Source organism: Neodiprion lecontei, chromosome 2 (genome assembly GCF_021901455.1).
Source record: "Neodiprion lecontei isolate iyNeoLeco1 chromosome 2, iyNeoLeco1.1, whole genome shotgun sequence".
NCBI classification, from domain to species: domain Eukaryota; kingdom Metazoa; phylum Arthropoda; class Insecta; order Hymenoptera; family Diprionidae; genus Neodiprion; species Neodiprion lecontei.
Genome location: NC_060261.1, coordinates 28,200,539 through 28,225,467, shown reverse-complemented (window position 1 = coordinate 28,225,467; position 24,929 = coordinate 28,200,539). Strand labels below are relative to the sequence as shown.

Below are 24,929 nucleotides of genomic sequence, written 5' to 3'. Positions count from 1 at the left end.
GGTGAAAAACTTTTGACGTTTATAAAGTTTTCATCTCGCCGCAGAGCGCCTTGTCCCCAAAAGCATTTTGCCGAAACTCGGTGGATCCTTATATATGGGACATTCCACGCCAAATTGACCAGAGTCTGACCCTCAACCTCATGAATTTGGTTCGAGATTCTGGATTTTTTTTTTTGTAACCACAAAGTACTTAAATATATTTTTCAGACTTTTTTTCGATTAAATTCGTTTTGCTTATGATTTTGAAAAACTTCCGTGTCTTTGGACGCAACTTAAAGATATTTTAAAAAGTTCTAAAAATCGCCATATGTAAAAATTCTTAAGCATAGATTCAGAATGGACCGGCTTTTGATTCCACTCTTTGTTCAGAGTTTTAGAGAAAGAAAATTGTGAGAGAATTAGAACGCATAATCCGCCTATTGGGGACTGCTACTTGAACATTTTTATACATGACCTAAGATTTTTGAAAAGTCCTTCAGTATTTTCCGAAGCTATTTAATTATTTTTCAACTTGATTGGGAACAATCTTCAAAAATCGTAGGTAAAGGAATATTACTCGGAGAAACGTGAAATAAATCTGAGTACTTTTCGTGGTCGAAACAACAATATAAAAAATCGCCGACCAAATCCAAGAGGTTCATGGTCAAACCTTGATCGATTCAGGGTGGAATGCCCCATATGTCTTTGTATTATAAGGTATACAGATACAGGATATAGGCGAAGCGAGAGAGCGGACTCAAGTGCTCGATTAATCTTACAGTCCTGTTTTTAACGTCAGCATTGAAACCATAAAGACGTAACGCTTCAATCGCTGTTTTTTTCATTCCGAGGAAACGCTACAGCTTCTGATTCCTTTTTTTTTTTGTCCTAATCTCTTCACACCGAATTTTCTTACTCTGTTTTTAATTTTTTTCGAACAAATATGAAGACCAACTAAAAATATATATACCAAAAATGTCATATTTTGCATAAATTAAGACTTTCCTTTTAACCAGTATACTCAACTTAATCTCTGCTCTCCCTAACCTGACATGCATATTCAGTAAACCGGAAAGTATACTGGCAAACTTATAAATATTCAAACCGTAATTAAGTGGCAGCCTTTTCAAAGCTGTTATAGTACATAAAATTGAAATTTTTTTTCCTTAGATGAGTTTTGGAACCTAATAAAAGTCTAGATTGTAGAATTTTTTACCCTCTGTTTGTTTCGTCACATCTATCTTTTGAACACTCTTCCGATGTTGTTTCGAGAAACGATTAGAAATTGAAACCCAAACTCCTTAAAATTGAGGAAACGTGAGAAAGAAACGCATGAAATAAATGCATTAAAAAAAAATGATTCGATCTTAAGAAAATTTCAGTTTATATAGCTTCTAACTTTTCAGGGGAAACGAGTTTGCAATTAATTAAAATAATAAGAATTTTGAAAGATGTAACGATCGATGTGTAAACGAATGGCGATTAAAGAGAGATTTCCTTTATTCGAAAAGTTTGCAAAACGCTGTTACATTTTATATTACACTCGAACGTTTCAGCGTCGCCAGACTCGTCGCCGGAATGGATGGAACTCGGAGGAAACGGAAGCGCCGTCTGCTGTGCTCCATCGCGGCTGGGCAGGCTCGTCCTTCGAGTGACGGGATACCCGAGGATCACAGCACCCCGACAAGGACCTCGTCCTCGAGAGTCTCCTCACCATCCCGAGACGCGGCATCTCTACCTTGGCTTCCATCATCCGTGGGACAGAGACCTTTGGCGAGGTTGGCTCAAGCAGGTAAACCATTTTTTTGATCCCTGTTTTTAATCGGAATTTCTTTACTTCCTATTGCCTGATGTGATGCAAGAAAGGTAGGTATTGCTTTTCGTTGTGAACGACTCTTTAAACTTTCGAAGAATATTCGCGTTTCCTGTCGAAAATAAAAATCGAAAAATATAGTTCCAGGTAGAAAATGAAAATTAGTTTTCTAGCTGTTACCGGAAACTCTAGTATTCGTTACTATTCTTTCTCATTACGATCACTGTTGCTAGATTTTCTTGTAACTCTTGCTTGTGCAACAATAAATTGACGTTAAAGCCTTGTTTAACTAAAAAAGTAGAGTTAACCGAACAAACTGATTTCGCGTTACAATTACCAAAAAAGGATCAACAATAGCGAAAAATGGTTACGCGTACCTCGTTTTTCGTAATTCCAACAATATTCAAACAGGTTTTTTAACGATACACGTTTTACTGAATTTTTCTAGTGACTGTAAGAAAAGAAATTTTTCTCAGTGTGTCTATTCGGCATCACAAAGCCTGAAGTTTACAACACTTTACATTCGCATGATTTCATTAAAATTAGAATTAGATATACAATTGGATTGATTTGAACATTTGCGTCTACGGACAAATGATGTATTCTTCATGGTTCGTTGACATCCCATACGATTGTTTATTCCTCTTTACACAATAAACGATATGTATTTCAAATTCAAAACCGATGTGATGTAAGGTAAATTTCGCAATCGCAAAATATGGTAGGTATACTTTCGCTAATTGATACCATTTTTATAGTAATTTTCAAAATTAACGAACTCTTTGGTAACAATTAGTCTTTTTCCGCAATTTTCCAATTAGCGACTCCGATATCTCAACGTACGAACCATAATTGACACTCTATTGAATAAAGCCACGTTATTTCATGTCCGCAAAATAATGACTGGGTAATCATAATCTGCAATGCATGCGGGGTAAAATCGCGAGTGTTTTACGCGTTTGAAAACGTGTAACGACCGAATCAGAATATAACCGGCTTTTATTACCGCGAATGATGACAAAAGCCTACACCGAGCTGTTCTGATAACTACATAAATAAATCGCGACCCGACACGGGCTGTAAACAGTTTCCCCCAAAAGCTCGCGATCGCACAATCACTATCCGCTATAAATATGTATTTTATGCGAACCGAGCGGAGGGTGGTGGAATTTTATTACCAATTATTTTTTGTCCGGATATTTTCCGCCGTGGGTTTTTCTTTTCTCTTTTTATAGGTTTCATTCTTTTTTTTTTTTTTTTTCACCACTTCGTCTTGTTTTTGTTCATCCATGTATAGCTATTTTCAACACCGTGATTTATCTAAGGGCATTTTAGCTCTTGTTTGGCTGAAATCGTGGAAAACTACCCTTTAATTTTACCCCAAAACAACTCGCGCAAAAATAATTCTTTGTTGTTAGGATGTTAAATTTTTCCTAATTGAATTGTTGATTTCTACATATCGTTATAAATTAGTTTATAATTATTTTGGTTTATAATTTTATAATTAGTTATTTTTTGTCATGTCTCGAGATCTCTCCAAGTTGTTATCAATTTTTTCTACGATTTTCAATTATTCTCTGCATTGCTCCTTATCAATCAGAATAGTTGACTACGTTCATTTTGAATACTTCTGTCGATTTATACCGTGAAAATTTTCGGTTTAAAACCGTCCAATACTGACCCTCGGTGTTTATCCGAAAGCTAGACTGTCGATTTATACTCTGGGATTTTGTACAGTCCTGCATCAGCTTTTTCCGTTGCAAGTTGAATGAAATAGTTTTTTTTCAATTCAAGTTACACAAGAACCTTGTGCCAAGATATCTGCAGTCTCAGCAATTGCGTGCCATTTGCCAATTGACCATAAAAACCGTACTTCGAACACATCCGTCGTTCTAGAATCGATATTGAAAGCAAACTTTCGACGTATAAGGTGAGTCGATAACCAGCCAGACTTGAGAAGTACGCCGACAACGTTTGACGCGTAAAACGTTGTTTACGTGACGAATTGAAAGTTGAAAAAACGCTGTTTGTAATCCTTCGCAAATCCTGAAAAGCGTCGCGTTTTATTCTGCCAATTTCAAACTCGTACGTCTCTCGCAGGTGAACTGACGATTTTTATTTTCTTTTTTTTTATAATAATTTTACTTTGCAACAGTTGGAGATTCGCCAAATGTTGAATCGGAAGTAAGTAACGAAGATTCTAGACTTTTTGTTACAGAATAGATCGACTCTTTCACACGGTTATTTAATCTTTTAGTCCGACAGTGAAACTTTTTATCAATAATACGACTAGCATTATTTATTTGTAAATATCTTGACTTATTCCCATAAATGGGTTGAGATTCTGAAAAATTGAAGAAGCCGTAAACTGATAGAAACCAATTATGCATCAACTTCTTTAAACATTAATGCAAAACTAGGCGAGTTTTTCAAAATTTTCTTTAGCCACTATTTTGTGGCCAAAAAATGTTTTCAGATCGGTGAACTGATTACTGCGCCGAAGTTTATCCGAAACGATGAAATAGTTTCTCAAAGAAAACAAAAGATAACCTGTAAGTGATAAAACATGTTTACCGAGTTGAAAATTAGGCGTTTCTTTTTTTTTGATGCTGGCACTACGTTCTCGGGAATGGAATATCAGAATAGAAAAAACGAAAAACAACGAATCGATAAAAGCTATTTGTCCTTTAATTATTGCAGACCCTCGATTTCCTACAACCCTATGCTTCGGCAGTGCGTTCGGTTGTTTAACTTGGCTAACTCAATCCACTCGGTGAGCTTTTCCGGGTGGCGAAGCTGAGGGAATAAAAGCGAAAGACTGAAGGAAGAAAAAGAAAAATAAAAAGAGGAAGAAAGGGGGATGAAAGGCAGCAAAAATGCTCGCGCCAAGTTACGGCTCACTCCTTAACTATTTTCATTTTTTACCACAATCGAAAAATTTTGTTCCAGGTAGAAAATGAAAATTAGTTTTCTAGCTGTTACCGGAAAGTCTAGTATCCGTTACTATTCTTTCTCATTACGATCACTGTTACTAGATTTTCTTGCAACTGTTGCGAAAATTTAATGCTTGTGCAACAATAAATTGACATTAAAGCCTTGTTTAACCAAAAAAGTAGAGTAAACCTCAGAAACTGATTTTGCGTTGCAATTACCAAAAAAGTATCGACAATAGCGCAAAATGGTTACGCGTACCTCGTTTTTCGTAATCCCAACAATATTCAAACAGTTTTTGTTAACGATACCTGCTTTACTGAATTTTTCTAGTTACTGTGACAAATGAAACTTTTCTCAGTAGTTATAGGTTGTACACACACTCCGAAAGATAGATAATCGTCGGCATTCGCGAGCGAAATTTGTGAATCATCTATGAACGGGATCGAGAAGATGAACTTTCCTGGAAGGGGCTGTAGACGGAGCTTCGTATGGAATATTCAGACGACTGTTAAAAATTCAGCGAGAACTGGCGGATGTTTACCGTCCTTAAACTCACCACGCGTACGACGCCGAAGTTACTAACGTTAACGCGACGAATCGTCAGGTGAACAAATCATGAATGCGCAATTTTAGAATTACTTTCAAAGTATTGGCTTTTCAAAATAAGAGGTTGTTTTGCTTGTCGTAGTTTTCTAAATTTCATACATTCCTAAAGGTGCGAAGTAACGTTTTTTCCTAACTTCATACTCGTCCACGTGTATGTTTCTTTGGTAATGGTACACTGAGTAAAATTTCATTTGTTACAGTAACTAGAAAAATTCAGTAAAGCAGGTATCGTTGAAAAAACTGTTTGAATATTATTTGAATTACGAAAAACGAGGTACGCGTAACCATTTTCCGCTATTGTTGATCCTTTTTTGGTAATTGTAACGCGAAATCAATTTGTGAGGTTTACTCTACTTTTTTGGTTAAACAAGGCTTTTACGTCAATTTATTGTTGCACAGGCATTAAATTTTCGCAACAGTTGCAAGAAAATGTAGCGACAGCGATCGTAATGAGAAAGAATAGTAACGGATACCAGAGTTTCCGGTAACAGCTAGAAAACTAATTTTCATTTTCTACCTAAAACTATATTTTTCGATTGTAGTAAAGAATGAAAATAGTTAAGGACTGAGCGGTAACCGGGACTAAAAATTTTTCTCAGTGTATCCACGGACAGTCTTACTTTGTTCCACGTCACTCATTCTCGCTCAATATCGTGTTAGATAATAATAATGGAATATTACATGGCAAAATGTTACGTTGAAATCTATCCGAATACTGCAGATCGATGATTGATAGATTTCTCAAAATTTCTCTGAAACATGATGCATTTGAACAGCATAAGTTAGGGATTTTCAGAAATTGTCAGTTACCCAGGGTTCGGTAATTATTAAGAGAAAAAAAAAAAACAGACAGACGAAACTGTTTAATTCCGAGTCTCGCCTAGCTGTTCGATACCGTATGAGATGAATTATGCGGGACTTATTATCCACGAAAGCAGAAGATCAGTGAGAAAACAACTGGAAACGCGACAATTTACCAAGTGGGTATAACGCGGGGCGAATATAACACAAAGGATGGCGCGTATATCGTCCCGCCTTAATAATTCAAAACGGGGTCTTAATAATGAAGGCACTGTCGGTTTATTGTATTGCGAAACAAAGCGGCACCGGCTAGTCTCTTGAATATTTAGCAACGCGTCTACCTAAATCATAAACCTAGATTTTACTGTCGTGGTTCGTAGTGGCGGTGAAACCCACCCACCCCTGTCTCGGGACGCAGATGCCGTGTCTCTCGGTTCCTTTCAGAATGTCAAAGCTTCAACATCCTGCAGGATGCGCCGGATGCAAACGAAGCAAAATGAAATTGCGAGGTCAACGAGTGCCATTGTCAGAGTCCTGGCAAGGAGAGCAGGATATTTGACACGAAATTTACATGCACGGTGTACGTATCGTAAAGCTTTTCGTGAGAAAATTTGCGAGTCAAAGCTTTTCGGTGGGATGATTTAGCGTCGCGTGATTATCTGGTGGAAAGAGAAGTTCGAGAATTGCAGGATTGCGAACGTCTGTGTAACTGATGTAACGAATCAAAAGTGACGATTGAGTTGTGTAATTGAGTAGTCGAAATTACCAGGTGACAAGGGAAATTGGGAAATGGCCGACGGACAGTTACGAAAAAAGAAAAACTTGTTATAAATGAAAATTATCGAAAAGCCAAAGATGAATAAAAATTCTAAAAATCCTTGCAGAATTAATGCGATGGCGTTTAAAAAAAAACTGATACAACCGAAGCTTGTCACTTATTTAGAATGTGGTTGTGCCAGAAAATGCGGGAGAAAACTACAAAAGACTGACTCTGACAATGAGTTATGGCGAACTACATTTATTGAGAGCAAAAACGTATTGGTATCAAAATGTGATTTGAGGAGTAAATAAGAGAAATGTGCAGCTTAAAATTGGAATCGATAACTCGGAATGAAAACTGGATGCTGGTGTTGACAATTCGTATTCAAAATCTACAAAACCATCGTTGCCGCAAGCTACGCGAACTGATAACTCGAAATAACGCAAGATTGAGAGTCTGGATATAGATCAAAGTTGTGAAAACTAAAATCTAAGACTTCGGTACTCGGAACTAAACACCAATTGAGGAATCATAGAAGCTGAAGTAACTATTGAAAACTACAGAATTGAAAAATTGAGAATTGAAAACTACCAAGCTATGAAATAATACTTGACCACAAATTTTTACCTCCGGAAAAGTGAAGCTTAACGTTTTGAAACTGCTGTCGAGAATGTAGACTGAACTAAACCGCAATACCAAAATACCAAGAAATTTTGACAAGCTTTTCGGGTATTCCAAAGAAGGTTCTAAAATCAGCAAAAATCCGTTGGAAAGTATATTCATTTAGACTGTAAGGAACTGCTTGTTTGAATTGTCCAAAACTACCGCCTTTCAAATGTTTTGATCCAGAAAAATATCGAGCGCGTAGAGAAGAAAAAAACTTTTTTTTTCAAACTGAATCCGAGTGCACGGTATAAAACGTAACGACATACAAACCTGACTATCCAATTTGAATCGCAAACCGGATACGGAACTCAACCCAGCTCTCGTAACACCTAAGGAAATGTACAATTTTCCGTAATGGTGTGAGAAGCGCAACGATTGACGTGAGATGAATCGAGATGAATGAAGTTGATCTTGAGCTGAGCGGGATCTTCAGGCTTCGTTTACAAAGCACGTTGAGCAATCCTGCAGAGGGATAAGAAATTTGTCTCCGACTGTTTCGTCCCTGGCGTCCGGGTCGTTTGCCGGTGATTTCCGGGCTGGAATCGGATATTTTGGCAGGAAACGAGCGTCAGAAACGGCGATCCTGACATCCTTCGATCCGCAGTGACGAGATTCTCTATTTGCGATAGCAAAGGGTCGGAATTAGTCAACTTTGAGAACTTTAAGTCGTAATGTGATCATCTTTTAAGACCAAGTTATTCTTTAGTGCGCTGAGAATAATTTCTTAGTGCCGTAAATTGATATTATGATCGATGGAAGCAATAAAAACAAAAATTTATCCACCATTCTTGATAAATTTAAAATGATGTATAAAAGTGAAAAATCAACGGATCGTGATTATCCACGCGACTTGTAACGGTCATATTTTGCCACAACCTCTCTTCAAACTTAAACAAATTATTTTTCTCTCAAACACCCTAATATTTATGAATATACAGTTAGTTGCGTGACTCGAAATCCATTAAAGTCACTATCAAAGACTGAATGTCACCAATCTCTGTGAACTTTCACATCTACCCAACGTTTCGCCGAATGGTCAATGCTGATTTTCGGTGAGACGATTGGAACTCGATGAAACGAATCGATTTCGACCAAAGCCCCATGCCGGCAAGCATGCTGGAGTCGAGAGTTCGGAGAGCCAAAGCGAGCTTGACGTCCTGCCAAGAATCGTGTAAAGCTACCCAGGCTGGCAAACAGAGCTTGACGTATTGTTTGCACATGATTAATCGAACAAACGTAGCTCGCACCGCACTCCGTGAGTGTATCACGCTTGCGGAGTGCCTCATTAACTGCAGGTATACAAGAAATCTGAACGCGCGAATAAGGCATCTACAATGAGGAAAATTTCGTTTGTTACGGTCACTAGAAAAGTTTAGTAAAACATGTATCGTTAAAAAAATCTCTTTGAATATTGTTGGAAATGCGAAAAACGAGGAACGCCTAACCATTTTGCGCTACAGTCGATCCTTTTTTGGTTATTGCAACGCAAAATCAGTTTCTGAGGTTTTCTCTACTTTTTTAGTCAAACAAGGCCTCAACGTCAATTTATCGTTGCACAAGCATTAAATTTTCGCAACAGTCACACGAAAAAATATAGCAACAGTGACAATAGTGAGAAAGAATAGTAACGGATACCAGACTTTCCGGTAACAGCTAGAAAACTAATTTTCATTTCGTACCTAGAACTATATTTTTCGATTGTGTTAAAGCATGAAAATAGAAATTTCTCTCAGTGAAACAGGCGAGTCAAATGTCCGGGCGACCAAAATTACGGGGTTAATATTTAGCTGCCAATTTCCAAGATGAAAGGGAAAGAATCCGCGTCTCGTCGCCTGCCTCTTGACTCCAAATAAACCGCGCTCCTAGCTCGGGACAAACTCTCAAAGGGACTCAGAGAGTGAAAGTGAGCCTGCAGGATATCAGCCGGAATAATTACACCCGGTAAGTGCAGCCCGCAAAACTTCCAGAATTAGTTGCGGTATTCGCGATTTTTCTCGCAGCTTTCATACACAAATCCCTTACCGTGTACCTTACGCCATCGAAAGTTACGGAGATCGAGGGATGGGAGAATTAGGGACGAATGACTTTTTATTGCTTGGTCAAGGATACGTGAATAGGCTTTGAATAGGCGAAGCTTGTAACGTGTAACGGCGATTCAGCATTGTTACAGCATTATTGATTCAAAATCGTCGCATGTAAAGATTTAACAGGCGTACTTACTCAGATATGATTGACGATCTTAGAACTCTCCAGGCTTTGCCGTCGACAAAAGACACGTCAAGTCGTTTTCTCCGATGAGTATTAATACCTCGAAATTTTTGCTAATTTCTTTCGTCGGAAAAATGACGAAATGTCTGTTTCGTGTATAAGAAGAATCTGATTTTTTTCGAAATTCAATCCGGTATCCACAGAGTTTGGGCAACAGCTTGGAAAACACTTGATCAAACTTTTTCCGAACAAAACGCAAGCTGGGCCAGATTTGTTTACCCACGATAGCTAAAAATGTTGAGAATTCGACAGCTCATATTCGATAGAAATGTCCAATCGATGAGTTTTGCATAAGCGGTAAGCACTGATTATAGGAGTTCTGAAATTTGAGGAATCTTGATGTCTTAAAATTATTTACATGATTATTCTCTTATCTGAATTCTGCTGTGGCTGATCGTTCATCTGCAATTGGCAGAATTGCCGATGAAGAACGAATAGAGGAAGAAAACAGAACGGGATAGATTTGTGTTTGCCCTTGAGCGAAAACGGACGAATAAAATTCCACGTGGAATTCATGAGAATTCTATGAGATTTTGGAAAGGTTTTCGACAAGTTCAGAAAGTTTCAAGCTTTTCAATCACACGCGAATCGTTATTACGTCAGACTTCAGTATCTAAATTTATTCGACTGTCGGATCATTTTTTTTTTTAGGGTTCAAAGAATTTTGAAGTGAGATCCTGAATTCGGTAGATTGTCACAGGAATTTTTCAGAACAGAACAGAACAAAGTTCGCAAATTTTTTAAGTGAGATTTCTATAGAAATACCGAATCGTTGATGAAATGTGTTTGTAATATAGGGTGTTCGTCGCATATCCCAGATATTTAGGATTTGTTTTATAATTTGCCGTAGTATCTTTTAGAAGAGTCAAATTACACCAGCCGGTTCGATATTTGCAAGTACTCTTCGGACCAACGTGCAACATTTAATCGAAATGCGCACGTTTGTCATTTCGTCGAAAAATTTCTTGAAAATTCTGTAACTGGAAACCGAAGTCTCGGAAGATTTTCGAGATGACGGAATTTCTGATTAAAATGACGGAAAGTAAACCGATCGACTTGTTGTTGAAAGCCTTTCTAATTGAAACACCAACTTTTATTCGACGAGTAAAATGACAAAATATATCGCAGTAACACGCATCTAGGGTTCCGTTATCAGCTAATTAATGGTTATATTCGCGAGTCAACGCGCTCAGCAATTTTTACTCAAATCCCAATCTCGCATACGAAATATTCGATTCCTTCGCACCAATGGTTGTCCAGTCCTCGAACATTTTTGAACATTGCGGCACAGTAGTAGCCTTGACCGGCAGGTTGAACCGATTGCCAAGGTACAGTCGGCACGGGTGATCCTAAATAACCAACGGTCGAAGACGTTATACATTATCCGACTCTGTGTTTGAAAATTATCAGAGGCCATTGAAAGTTTCGTCGTTAACTTACCTGTCCTGACGTCCACCCAATTCCCGGATACGTCCTCGCGAATTCCTACGTGGATCTTATCGCCGGGTGATAAGAGTGACTGAACGACGTCGAACTTGCGCCAGGAATCAGTCACCACCAAGTTTCCGCCCTCGTCGACGCATTTCTGCGCAGCATTTCGCCACGTCACCTTTTCGTCACGATGATACTTGAAAGCTGCTCCGATTTGAGGAAAGCTCGTATAACCGACCGGTAGAGTCTCGGTTCCGACCTTCGGCGACGATTCAGTCACAGCTGGATTTGAAGTCGGAGTTACGTTTAGCCCCGAGACAGCCAAGTTTTCCGCGTTGGACAAGTTCGGATTTTCCGACTGCACCGCAAGACTTGAATCCAAATTGGCGATATTCGCGGCTAAAGCTCCCGGGACGACAAGAATCCACACGAGCTGTATCGCAGGCAGCGTATAAGAGATCAGAGGTGCCATCTTTGCTTCCAACTGTAGCTTTCCAGACTCACTGATGCAATTTTATCAGCTTTCAACGCTATTTATGTAGCCCTGCGGCCTGATATCTGGCCTCAGGAGCGTGGGAGAACGTAGTAAGACGGGATTGGACGAACCCAGAACGAGTTTGCAAAAGATATTTAATCTCATCCTCTTAATTATAAACGATAATTATGTCCCGCACATCCGAAGCGTATTGAAGTAGGGGAGGGTGAAGTTTGAAGTCGGTCGGAATAACAGATAATTCTCGACTTACGGAAGAATGTTGCGCGAATTTGACGTCTTCGGTAAAAAGTAAATAGGAGCTGCCTAAGTTTCTCAAAAATATCCACACCGGGGTAAAATCAGAGATAGTATTTATCACAGCTGTAACGACAATGCAACAGTTCGTTAATAACACAGGCCTGCGATGGTTTTTCCTTGACAAAAACGAGTCATAATTTCGGTAGATATTCGATGAAAGAAACATTTAAATATCTATTTATCACGTAAATTTTCGGAAAAAAATATTTTCCTTCTGTTTTCTTAGCACTACTCGACTCAACTTCCAATTCTGTGTTGATTATGCGTAAGGGTAGCGTTGATATTTTTGATATTTAAATATTCATCTACCTTCACTAATTGTTTACGGTAATTTTACGAATGTTCAGAGATACGTGTATCGATTGTCTTGAGTTGTTTCTGGAAAAACAGACGGTAGTTCCATGACAGACGAAGAAATAACCGATTTTGAAGAATTTTCACAGGGATAATCAATTAATAAGGGGACTGGATTGCTGGTATTTTATTAATTGTATATCAAACTCGTTTTATACAAATTATCATTGGAGAATATTTATAATTAGCAAATATATGGACTTTGACTAACGAAAAATTTCCCCTCCATCGTGGCATCGATATCTGGGCGAAAGGTTATCTGAGAATAAACAACAAAATTTTATCAACATCTACGCAAATGTAGCTATCGTCGTACGGTGCCGTTTTTCTTTTTATTCTCCAATTATTATTTATAAAATAGTGAGAGATTAGCATTTTTTTTTTGTCATAACACTTTTTTTTCAAGCCGTGATCGAATGTAAAAAAAAAAGGTGAATACGGCCACCAACAACGATTGCTACACTTGCGTAGATGTTGATAAAATTTTGTTTTATATTTTCAGATAATTCTTTGTCCACATATCAGTACCACGATGGAGGGGACATTTTTTTATTAGTTTGTTAAATCGAAGCCTACATCTTTGTTGATTTTGCATATTTTTTGCTAAAAATTTGTATAAAACAAATTTAATATAGACTGAATAAAATACCAAGGATCAGATCCCTTTGTTAATAAGTTATCCCCGTGAAAAAAATTCTTTAAAATCTGTTATTTTTCCAGCCGTCACAGTGGCCTTCCACCTCAAGTCTTTTTCTGAAACTAATGCTGTTCATTTGATAACTAAACGTTCGGTTATAAATTCATTATACTCTGATTTTTTATAAAAGTTGTTCGGAAATCTGGAAATATGCATATCTTGCTTAAAAAGAAATCTCGACGCGCTGTAAAAATAAAACCTGCCCTATATTTTAATTCAATATACCTAAATACCTAAAAAAAAAAATTGTTGTCTTACGCAGAAATTTAGAGTTATATTTCGCGGGCCTGTCTAATTGGTTCAAATATTGAAATTTACGTTACGTGATCGTGTCGACCACAACTCGTTATATACGGAATGGCGTGAAAAATCACCATTTCCGTTACTCCGAAGCTCAATAGTCGAACAAAACCTCTGTAAGATTACTTGAATAATTTCGACTACAACAATAAAACATTTATATAAGTCAGTAAAATATGTGTAGAAGATAATATGAAGGATTTGATGGTGGATTTGACGTTACTTTGACCATAACCACACCGTCGTATATCATGAATGTCTCAGACAGATGTCAAGTTGATTAAGTCGATCCTGAAATACACCGTCGTGATGAAATTCGGTGAAAAAAGAAATTTGAAATGGTTTTTGAACAGCGTCGCTACTCGGGTGATCGGGAATCGGTTAACTGACTTGAAAGCTTTCGCGATTCGAATGCGGATTTTTATTGAATGCTCATAGTTAAAAAATACCGTGGCGTTACACTCGGAGTCTTGGTAAAACGTGATCGCCGTTTGTCTCGTTCACAACCCCGACGACCTCTTCAGTTGTTACCCCGAGGAATTTCAATCTCGCAAACGTAATGCCGTCGAGCTGAACAAGTGTCGCTCAACAATCCGAGCGTCGTTGGATGCATTCTGACGCAGTAGTAATCGCCCCAAGGTTCGTCTATCGCCCATGGTACGGTTGCCGAGGGTGATCCTGAGTCACGAAAGGTCGAAAATATCGCGTATTATCGGACTGTCCGTGTTTGAAAAAAAAAGGCAAAGGCCGTTAAAAGTCCGAGCTTACCTGTCCTGACGTCGACCCAATCCTTGCTTTCGTACATGCGAGTGAATCCCACGTGGATGTGACTTGGGGGCGTTACGAGTAGCTTCAGGATATCGAACTTGTGCCAGGAATCAATCGCAGCCAAGCTTCCACCCTCCTCGATGCACTTCTTTGTGGCCGCTTGCCACGTCACAGCTTCATCGCTGTGATACTTGAAAGCTGCTCCAACTTCGGGGAAGCTTTCGTAGCCATCCGGGAGAGTCGTCATCGGCATTTCGATGTACGGCGGTAACATAGACTCGTTTGGATTTGAATTCGGATCGGCGTCATGCTGCACGATCGGAGAACAGTCGACGATGGATACGTTTCCATTTTTCAACACACCCAGCGCGACTCTCGAATCGATATCCGGAATTACTACATTACACACGAGCTGCATTGCGGGCAGCATTATGTAGGCGATCATCGGTGCCATTTTCGATTAATACGGTAGCTAATTCACTATCGGTAAGAATGTAATGTGGTCGACGGTGCTTCGTGACTAGCCGCACAACAATGGCAGGTCACGATGTTTCGACGCACTTTACGTGGCTTCGAGCCAGTCATTTTATCTCTCATGTACGTCTCATTCAAAGCGCTGGAAGGGAGAGGAAATCATTTATCTACAAAGAACAAAAATGACGTGCCTGAATACTGAGAAGTGTTGACTCGATAAAACGCGATAGAGTGGTTTGAGAGGAATATATTTTTTACATTCGATCGAGATATAAAGTTTATTCGTGACAAATGCGAAATAAAATAACACGCTGGAGCAGCAAATTTTGGTTTGAGTATACAGACGGTAGGTAAATTTAACAGGTCTGCTACATTGGAAGCCCACTTGACTGTATTGCAAAAATTTTACTATCGCAGTGAAAGTCTTGTTGGTTCCAACACTTTAGAATTTGCTGGTCCGGCTGTTTTTATTTTATTTATTTACTTATTCATTTTTTGTTCGTCGTTCTGAATATTTAAGAATTCGCTTCCAAGCTTGAGCAGCCGAGTAAAGATACTCTTGATTTTAAACTCTAAAATTTCTGTGTTCAGATGACGTGTGAAGACCATATGGCAAAATTACTGGATTGTATCGCGTGCACTAAAGTGGTTAATTATTTTGATCATGTCTGAATTTTTTCGCGCTCTCCCCCCCAAAAGTAATCAACATATATACAAAAAAAAAAAAACAAAAAAACGTATCCATTTTAATTCTTTTTTTTTATGGAAACTGTTTATTACTTTAAAACTACATATCGTGAACAGAAATTGCTGTGGTTATTTTAAAGGAAACTTATCGCCATAAAAAATATGATCTGTTGTGAAATTTTCGTAAATCTAATATCTCTCGATATTAGCAAAAAAATTAAGAGAGTTCTAGACTTGCAAAGAAAAGTTTCGAATGTAACTTTTTCGTAGTCTGAAAGTAAAAATGGAAGACAAACAGTTCGGCATTTTGCTGAATTTTTCATTGGAGATGAAACGAAGCGCAAGATCACTTTTTGATCCTCATAATTTTGGCACTGATTTGTATTGTAAAAATTTTATAATTCTCAGATGAAATTTATGATCACAAAATGTGAAAAACCAGAAGACTTCTTATTCGGGGGTTCATCTGTCGGTAATTCTAAGAACTGCCGTACTCGAACAAAACATTATTACGAAGATAGTAACATTCCCCGGTGATAAGAGACTATAATCACATATAATTACAAATTCGTTTCAAAATATTCGGTTAAATTGTACTGTTATACACATGCCAGACTCTGCGAATGCTATTTGTTTAACGAACGGATAGAGTTTTGAAGCGAAACGATTGTAGAAACGAGTGTAGAATGATGCTGAGATCAAAATGTTGGTATATTTAGCAAAAATCCCATTGTAGCCGACAGATGTTCGAACTATTGAGAAATTCGATGAACTCTATTGATCGAAGAATGCGTTTTCCTCATTTGCGCAGGGAAGATTACCTATCCTGAAAAGAGTAACCACACGGAACTTTTCTTCCCTTGAATTCTTCCATTTATGATCCCGAAATTTCAAACGTGAAAATTGTAATATTATCAATCCTTGGAAATAGCGAAAAATAGCAACTCGGCCAAGAGTGATTTTCAAAGTCTTCGGTCGCCGACGAGGTTTTTTTTTTATCGGACATTACTACGCGAATCACAGTTAAAATCGAAATAGAGGAAAGTCAGTTTCGAAGATGCTCAAAACACGGGAGCGTGTTAATTTCCGTTACTCTGAAGATTCATTTCATTAACAAGAACTCTATCCAGGATTTCACTGCTTGGATAATTCCGCTTACAGCAACAAAACATTCACGTAATTGTGTATTATATGCGTAGACGAAATTAAAAAAAGATTTTATCGTGAATTTTTCGTAATTCTAGCAACTTTCTTTTCTCCCGAAGTGAATTATTCAAAAAAATTTCATAAAAAAAAATCAAGAATTCATACCCATTACGCATCTTGGAAAAACCTTATCACGTGGAAAATGATCATCCCGAGAGAGTCACTGATCGACAATTGTCACATCAGGTTACACAAAATGACCGATTTTTAGTCCCCGAACCTATTTTCACGGTCACTCAGCGACAAAACTGAGGGGCTAATCATAATTTGAATTTTGGCATGTCTGAAGTGTCGGTACATCGTAGAGATCAATCGAGTCTGGTGATCGAACCTGAATTTCAATTCTGATTAACTTAGGTACAATGAGAAAATATCATACTTGCCATTTTACCGTGAAAAGTGAATCGTAGTGGAATTGGTACGTATTCCAATAACGTGTTGCAGTTTAATTCTTGAGGAAACTTTTCGGTTCAGATACCAATTTTTATTTGACAATAACAGTAGAGAAATATTTTATGGTTAGTAGTATATGACCAGCCTTGCCCGCGTACACTGATTACAGTTACGAAGATTAAAAATTGATTACGAATCGATTGGAATTATTGCAGGAATTACAGAAATATTGCTAAGATCACAGCAATGTTACAAAAGATCAAAAATGTTCACCAAGATTTCAAGGAGTAGGTACGAAAAATATCAAAAATTGCAAGAATTACACTGAGAAAAATTTCATTTGATATAATAACTGGAAAAATTCAGTAAAACAGGTATCGTTGAAAAACTGTTTGAATATTGTTGGAATTATGAAAAACGAGGTACGCGCAACCATTTTGCGCTATGGTCGATCCTTTTTTGGTTATTGCAACGCAAAATCAGTTTGTTCGGTTTACTCTACATTTTTAGTTAAACAAGGCTTTAACGTCAATTTATTGTTGCACAAGCATTAAATTTTCGCAACAGTTACAAGAATATATAGTAACAGCGATCGTAACGAGAAAGAATAGGAACGGATACTAGACTTTCCGGTAACAGCTAGAAAACTAATTTTCATTTTCTACCTGGAACTATATTTCTCGATTGTGGTTAAAAATGAAAATAGTTGAGGACTGAGCGGTAACCGGAACTAAAAATTACAGAGATGACAAAGATTACAAAGGATGTGTAGGATTTCAGCAACCTGTGCACACCAGATTACAATGTCAGTGATGAACCCCTCGGTTTTGCCCGAATCCGATCAGTGGTCACGACAGCCGATTTACGGACTCCTCACTCGTCGCTCTGAGGAACTTGAATCTCGCACACAAACGGCCACATCGAACAGTAGAAACTCCACAGTCCACGGAATCGTTTCGCAATGTATGCACAGTTGTATCTTTCGTCGGGTTCATTTTGTCCCCAAGGTATGGCTGACAGCGGCGATCCTAAATTACATTTCATCAGTCTTTCCTCGTTTCAAAGAATCAACGGCCGTTGAAAGTCTAAGCTTACCTGTCCTGACGTCAACCCAATCCTTGCTTCCGGACTTGCGAGTGATGCCTACGTGATAATAATCGTAGCCCGACGGTAGGAGTTTATAAACAATGTCGAACTTGGTCCAAGAATCAATCACCGCCAAGCTTCCACCCTCCTCGATGCACGTTTTGTTAGCCGCTGCAAACGTCGCACTTTCATCATGCAACTTGAAGGCTGCTCCAATTTCGGGGAAGCTTTTATAGCCGTCCGGAAGAGTCTTCGCTTCGATCTTCGGCAATGATGCAGTCACAGGTGGAATCGAAGTTGTACTTGCGTCAAGCTCCAGAATCAGTGAGTCGTTTACAACAGGTGCGTTTTGAGTTTTCGCATCTGAATTATTACGCGTTAGGTCGGGAGCTTGCGGGATGACTAAATTACACACGAGCTGCATCGCGGGCAGCGTATAAGCGATCATCGGCGCCATCTTCGATCACAAGGGTAAAACCGATACGGTGTATGCCGTTGGTACTGGTGTTCTATGGTTGCCCGCGTATCGCACAAGAATGGTAGCGCATCATGTTTGCAAAGCCCTTTATTTGCCTTCGCATGAATCATTACATCACGCGTTTCTCGCCTGATACTCGACGGAGACGCGAGATTATTTTTCGTGACAATTTTTTCCTGCAGCAGTTGAGTGACTATTGAGTAACATCTGGTCGATTAAAACGCGCTTTAGTGGGTCGCGAAGTATCGTATGTATTCAAATTAGACACGTATTCATTCACGTGTGACGAATATTTTCATGTTTTGTAAAAATTTTCGACTCTCTGTTCTACACATTTGCATTAGGATGTTTCAGAAACAAATAATTTGTGATTTTACACCGTGGCAGATCATAAAATGGTTGCTTGGGTCAAAAGAAATATTCTGTCAAAAGATTAGCATTTCAAGTTACGTGGAAGATTGCGGTCAATTGATTTTCAACCTTGTTTTACATTTTCTCAAATCATGATGAATGATACTGTAAAAAAAAATTAATCATCGTACAGTTGATGTTTGAGAAGTGTATTTGGCGATTTTAGGAATCTAACACCTGAAAATTTGACAATATTTCGTATGACAAATGTGACATCACGTTTTGCTGCGACATTAACGGTTACTCATTTTTCCAACATTCCAATCAAACGCGCGTGACATTATAAGCTTGTTTTTTTTCTACAAACGACGATGAATGAGCGTTTCGCATCCAGTTCCGAAAGATGCGTGCTGACGAAATTCCGCATCATTATCAGGCACTGGTAAGGCTATCAAATCTAAGTCCCCGACGCTATCAGTAGGAAAAATTTTTTTCGATTCAGGCGGTATTCATATGAAAGTATAATTAGTTGCGTGTTCAGCAGAGATATTGATAATGAAATATCCGCTTAGATTAAACGAGTATAAAATTGCGAGTTCTGACCGTGGAGCGAATGTACAACGTTTCAACGAGGCGCAATTATTGAAGTGTGTCTGAATAAATGTTTTGCAAAATTGGATTATTCAGTTCAGAAACGGATATCGAAATGTTGTCACGGAATAACTGAAGGATACTCCGATCAGAGCGAACAGAGTATTCCGAATCCTGTTGATGTCGATTATAGAAATATGTAAGTCATGCTGTTCCGCTGCGTGAGTAAGAACAAAACGATTTGAGAGAATTTTCAATCTTCGTAAGACTTGCAGAAATTAAATTTTCTGATTGTCGATACGTGAGAACTTCCAACAATAATCGTCCCAAATTCCGGTAGTATTTTCTCCTTCGAAACTGCGAATGATTTCGATTATTGTACACAAAAAGAATCAAGGCGTTGTTCCGCTTATGAAAAGCAATAATATCCGATGAAATATTTACCTGCCATGTGAATCAGACCGGGCGTATTTTACTGCAAACTAAATGCACACGTCAAACTGCGATATCCGATATCTTGATGGTAAGAAGAAAGCTACTCTCGAAATTCCGTATTCGAGTTAATCTTAAGTGCAACTTAGGATGTTGGAAGAATTATTTCATCACTCTGAATACTCCGTCACGGTACAGAGTGATATTAGAGATTATTTGCAGAGCGGATAAAACCAACCACTTTGACACAAAATTTTTGAATTCGTCTCGTTTTAAGCTTATAAAACGAAAAATTTTATTCAAGGACAAAAAGTTCGGTACCAAATTTTCGTTACAATTCGTCGATTTTTCTATTAGAACGATCCCATTTCTCGAATCGAACAAAGCTGAAACGTGTCGAAAAGTAAGTCTGTCGAAAAATGGCAAATTTCAGTACAATTCTCGTAGCCTAAAGCATACGATTATAACATAGGGAGTCAACTCTACGAAGAGGATCGCCGATGCGCGTAAAACTCGTGCCTAATCTGCCCGGAAAGTTGCGGAATCCCGGTAAGTTTAAGCAACTCAAATCCTAGCGTCGCGTCGGACGATACGAGGCGTCAGTAATATCAAGCTTTCAGAGCTTTCGCATTTTGTTTCTTATCTCAAATAACGAAGACACTCGAGCCGATTGCAATTTTCGATTAAATCCTTCGTTTTTTTTTCACTTATTTGCTTCTTTTTACTAAAAAAAAAAAAAAATGATTTTCAGGGTTATTAAATTTCAATCGAATGAAACGAAACTTGTTTACGCGTTTATAGTAAACGATCTATAACTGGATTCATATTGAAGTAAAATTCGTTCGGTTCAAACAAATTCGAAAAAACTTTTCCCCCATTTTTCGAGTTTCAAGTCGACATAGCATTGCACTGTAAAGTATAGTAGGCAATATTTCCGCAGCATTAGTAAAATTGTTTAATTTTTGCGGATTGTTCTGGTTATCGCAATAATTCAATTATCGTTACACCTTCCTTTTCAAACTCGCTTCAACGAGTGACGAGAGAGGATGTGCGTAAATAGCATAATCTTATCTTTCTCTCCACACCTATTTTCATCTGTATACCTATCCTCATGTCTCGCCGCATCCAAAATACTCGTATACACCATACACAAGTTGCACATTCTACCAAAGGCTATAATAGACCATGGGTTAATCATTCATGAAATCTGGTGTACACTTTTCCGGAAATCTTGTGAAATATCTTGAAATCTTCTGTAATCATTGAAATCTTATGTAATCTTTGAAATCTTGTGTAATCTTTGAAATTTTGTGTAATTTTTGAAATCTTGTGTAATCCTTGAAATCTTCTGTATTCTTTGAAACCTTCTGTAATCATTGAAATCTTGTGTAATCTATGAAATCTTGTGAAATCTTTGTAATCTTGTGTAATCTTTGAAATCTTTTGATATCTTTTAAAATCCCACCAAGTCTCTTGTAATCTTCTGAAATATTCTAAAGTCATGCGAAATCATTTGAAATCCCTCGAACTCTTTTGAAATTTCTGAAATGTTTGTAATCTTGAATTCAGGTGTACAATAAATCGATGAGTGATTAACCCCTCGGCTGTGGATGTATTTTGTCCCGAAGAAAATTCCCCAGCATGAACTTCTCTCCGTATTTCACTTCTTTTCGAAACACCGGCAGGCCGAGCTTGCATGACGCTTTTTTTCCGGGATGTATAAACCGTAAATGGGGAAAACGCGTGAGCCACCCGAAGCCAAGCCGGAGGGCCTCTCGTCTGAAACTATTTCCCGGAATATTTGATTCCCGGTCTGAGATCCGCGGGGTATGGGAACGAGAATGGGATAAGGATATTTCGGCGGGGCGATGCGGGGGTGAGGAGATAAAGGCAGGGTTTGTGTTATACGGTCTCGGGGAGAGCGAAGAAGGCGACGCTACGCGACGAGGCAAATTGGATTCCGCTGATTAGCTTTCGTACCTCCGACTGATTGAACGGGCTTGCCAATTTCTTAAACGACGACGCGAACTCGCCTTTGACTCGTCTCTTATTCTCATCCACGGTGGAAAAAGGAAGAGGGTAACACGACGGGAATTTCGTTTCACTGGCTGGTATTCAAAGGGTTGAAACGCCAGGAAGCTACTATATAATGCCCCGCTGCTTTAATCACTTGAATCTCGCGCTTATCGCCTTCCAAATTACCCCGGGGTGAAGATACTGCGAATAATAGACTCGTGCAAAGAAACAGCAAATATGTTCGTTCCTTTACGAAGATTGATTAAAAAAGCCTTTAGCCTAAAAAAAACAAAGAAAAAAAAAAGATCGGTTTGTCGAAGCAGGAAAGACAGAGAGCGAGGAAAGAAAACAAAGCTTAGGAATACTTGAACACGGAACTGATTTCAGAATTATGTCTCTATAATGGACAAAATGAGCCCAGAAATTCAAAACTAGGATCAAAAACACTAGAGTTTAATCTTTTCGAATGTTCTAAGTTATGAAAAGTGGTCTCAAACTTTTGATATCTCAACTTGCGTTGTACATATTTACTCATATTCATTTCTATTACGTAAAAAGGACGTTTTTATTCATATTCACTGTCACTGGTTTAAATAACATTCGTGCGGATTTCGGAGACGGTTTTTTCTCCCTTGTGACTTTTGATTCAGACCGTCCACCGAACAATTCATTCTTTAACCATCCGGTCCTCAGCGGCACGCGATCAGAATTCTAAAATAGCTTTAACTTTATTTCTCGGTTTCTTGTAAATGCGGTTAAGCAATCAGCGTAAAATCTCGGTTTTATATCGTAGAAAACGACGGGAGTGATTCCCTCGAGCACGTTGTTAAAAATATAATGGTAGACCAGGATGTCTTGGCTCTTGCGAAATCTGACGCATACCTAAGCCGATACACGATACTTTTTTTTTTTGAAATTTTATGCCAATCTCGATCATGTTGTAAGGCAAACAGCAAAATCGCAGTAGACTTGCGAAGAATTTACCCCAATCTTGGGGTACCAGAAATAAGCAACAAATTCTGGATTACTATCGTAATGTTCTTTCTCCATTCCTTGAGAATTCCTCATGGCATGGAAGAGTGTCATTGAATTCACATAATATCGGTAAAACAGATGAAACATTTTAACGAAATTGTTAAATTTTAATTTAAGTCTTTTATCAATCTCTTGAAATTCATTGCGAACCGTGTTACAAAATCTTATACAGTGTCAGTGAAATCACGTCAGAATCCTGATCGCAACTTGCATATTTCGTAGAAGTTAAAATTAATTATTCAAAAACCATCTGAAATATTTTACATGTGGAGGATTACGTTAAGTTCGTTGATTATCGTTAAGATATCTACAGAAATTATTGTAAAAATGATAGGCTCCTAAGAATATACTGCAAAAAAGATTAACTCTTCGCATTTCATAGGCATATCCTTGAGACGCTTCGGTTAGATTTTATTTTTCTTTTATGGTTGGACGCTAATTGCGAAAAGCAATAGATATTTCAACCGGAGAGCAGAGACGAATCTCAGGCAGTTTGAAATTATTTCCCCGCGCGTAATTCAAATTTCTTATTCCTCGACATGGAATACGAGAAATACTTGCAATGATAGAACTGGGTTAGAGGTAACAACCTTTGGAGTTTCTATGTAATCTGTTTATTTGATCAAAGAAACACAGGTAAAATTACAGAATTGTGGGATATCTAATATTACAGAATCCGGGGCTCTAATAAATTAAAAGATCATATAATTAAATCCTCAATTTCCTTTCGTATTGAATGAGATTTGATATTTATTATTTATCAGCCTGCGATTTATGAAACCTAGATCCTATTTCTTTCTGGTCCAACAATTCTCCATTCATTTACGAACCTAATCTATTTTGGAAATATCGCTACATATACACTTGATTGAAGGAGAGGCTCGCAAGAGAAAGAGAGGGAGACCCAGGTATACCCTAAATTGCTCAGAAATAAATACTTTTTATAGAATCGAACAGGATTGAGAGCTATCGTGTTACAAGCGCCGACTAGCCGCAAAAAGGTTATGAAGAAACGGTCCGAATAACCGAAGTACGAACAGATATGCTCTTTGAATTTGAAGAAACAGTCAGAATAACGGAAGTACAAACTGATCTGCTCTATCAAGTGATTGCAACGATATCACCTCGAGCTAACAAAAGTTTCACATTTAATTACAGACACGCTTCATTTCATCTATAACCGCCAAATTCAGATTAAACCCTGATTGCTTACACTGAGAAAAATTTCATTTGTTACAGTAACTAGAAAAATTCAGTAAAACAGGTATCGTTAAAAAAAACTGTTTGAATACTGTTGGAATTAGGAAAAACGAGGTACGCCTAACCATTTAGCGCTATCGTCGATCCTTTTTTGGTAATTGCGACGCAAAATCAGTTTCTTCGGTTTACTCAACTTTTTTAGTTAAATAAGGCTTTAAAGTCAATTTATTCTTGCACAAGCATGAAATTTTCGCAACAGTTGCAAGAAAATCTAGTAACAGTGATCGCAACGAGAAAGAATAGTAACGGATACTAGACTTTCCGGCAACAGCTACAAAACTAATTTTCGTTTTCCACCTGGAACTATATTTTTAGATTGTGGTAAAAAATGAAAATAGTTGAGAGAGGTAACCGAAACTAAAAATTTCTCTGAGTGTATTAGCGTCATTTCGGTGACTTGTCGAACCACTATTCGTCGCTTTTTGGTGGACACTTTTTCGGTTGAAACCCGATATGAGATAGTTCTCCCTGCCATACTCTACCCTCCGTATTCCAACCTCGGAGAAAATTCAAGGACGCGACTCACGGGGTGGTCAGCTGAATCTGATGCGAACCAGAACAATCATCACTCATAGTTTTGCCAGGCCACGCGAAATTAAGCTTCGCATCCGTTTCGAATTTCCCGGGCTTTCACGGACAGAAATGATTCGGCATTTCGCTGCCGCGCCGTCCCGAGTTAATTTACTTTTTGTCATCCCCTTTCTTCCGGAGCAGCTTGAGCTACAAGCTTTGCGCCTCTCTCCTCGAGGC

The 24,929-nt window shown here is 38.2% G+C and overlaps 3 protein-coding genes across 3 annotated transcripts in view; 1 reads left to right on the top strand and 2 right to left on the bottom strand.

Moving 5' to 3' along the window:
• LOC107224455 (PH domain leucine-rich repeat-containing protein phosphatase 2) overlaps positions 1-24,929 on the top strand; it is a 99,719-nt gene that overhangs the window by 45,991 nt on the left and 28,799 nt on the right. Inside the window, exon 5 of the mRNA XM_046732959.1 lies at positions 1,536-1,771. Coding sequence (XP_046588915.1) covers positions 1,536-1,771 — 236 coding nt within the window. The remainder of the gene's footprint in view (positions 1-1,535; positions 1,772-24,929) is intronic.
• LOC107217538 lies at positions 10,903-14,722 on the bottom strand. Its single transcript, XM_015655103.2, has 3 exons — positions 14,171-14,722; positions 11,268-14,080; positions 10,903-11,176 (listed from the first exon to the last, which is right to left on the bottom strand). The coding sequence occupies exons 1-2, from the start codon at positions 14,622-14,624 to the stop codon at positions 13,923-13,925; spliced, it is 612 nt and encodes a 203-aa protein (XP_015510589.2). The 5' UTR covers positions 14,625-14,722; the 3' UTR covers positions 10,903-11,176; positions 11,268-13,922.
• Positions 17,582-18,557, bottom strand: LOC107216945 (C-type lectin domain family 3 member A). The gene is made up of 2 exons (XM_015654282.2): positions 18,026-18,557; positions 17,582-17,958 (listed from the first exon to the last, which is right to left on the bottom strand). Exons 1-2 carry the CDS (start codon positions 18,471-18,473, stop codon positions 17,804-17,806), a joined length of 603 nt encoding a protein of 200 aa, XP_015509768.2. The 5' UTR covers positions 18,474-18,557; the 3' UTR covers positions 17,582-17,803.

What these genes read in the sequence shown, in the direction of transcription:
- LOC107217538 (XM_015655103.2), bottom strand. Translation starts at nt 14,624, where the DNA reads ATGGCACCGATGATCGCCTACATAATGCTGCCCGCAATGCAGCTCGTG. An exon ending in TTGGGTCGACGTCAGGACAG is followed by an intron (nt 14,081 to 14,170) that starts GTAAGCTCGGAC and finishes TTCGTGACTCAG; the next exon opens with GATCACCCTCGGCAACCGTA.
- LOC107216945 (XM_015654282.2), bottom strand. Translation starts at nt 18,473, where the DNA reads ATGGCGCCGATGATCGCTTATACGCTGCCCGCGATGCAGCTCGTGTGT. An exon ending in TTGGGTTGACGTCAGGACAG is followed by an intron (nt 17,959 to 18,025) that starts GTAAGCTTAGAC and finishes AATGTAATTTAG; the next exon opens with GATCGCCGCTGTCAGCCATA.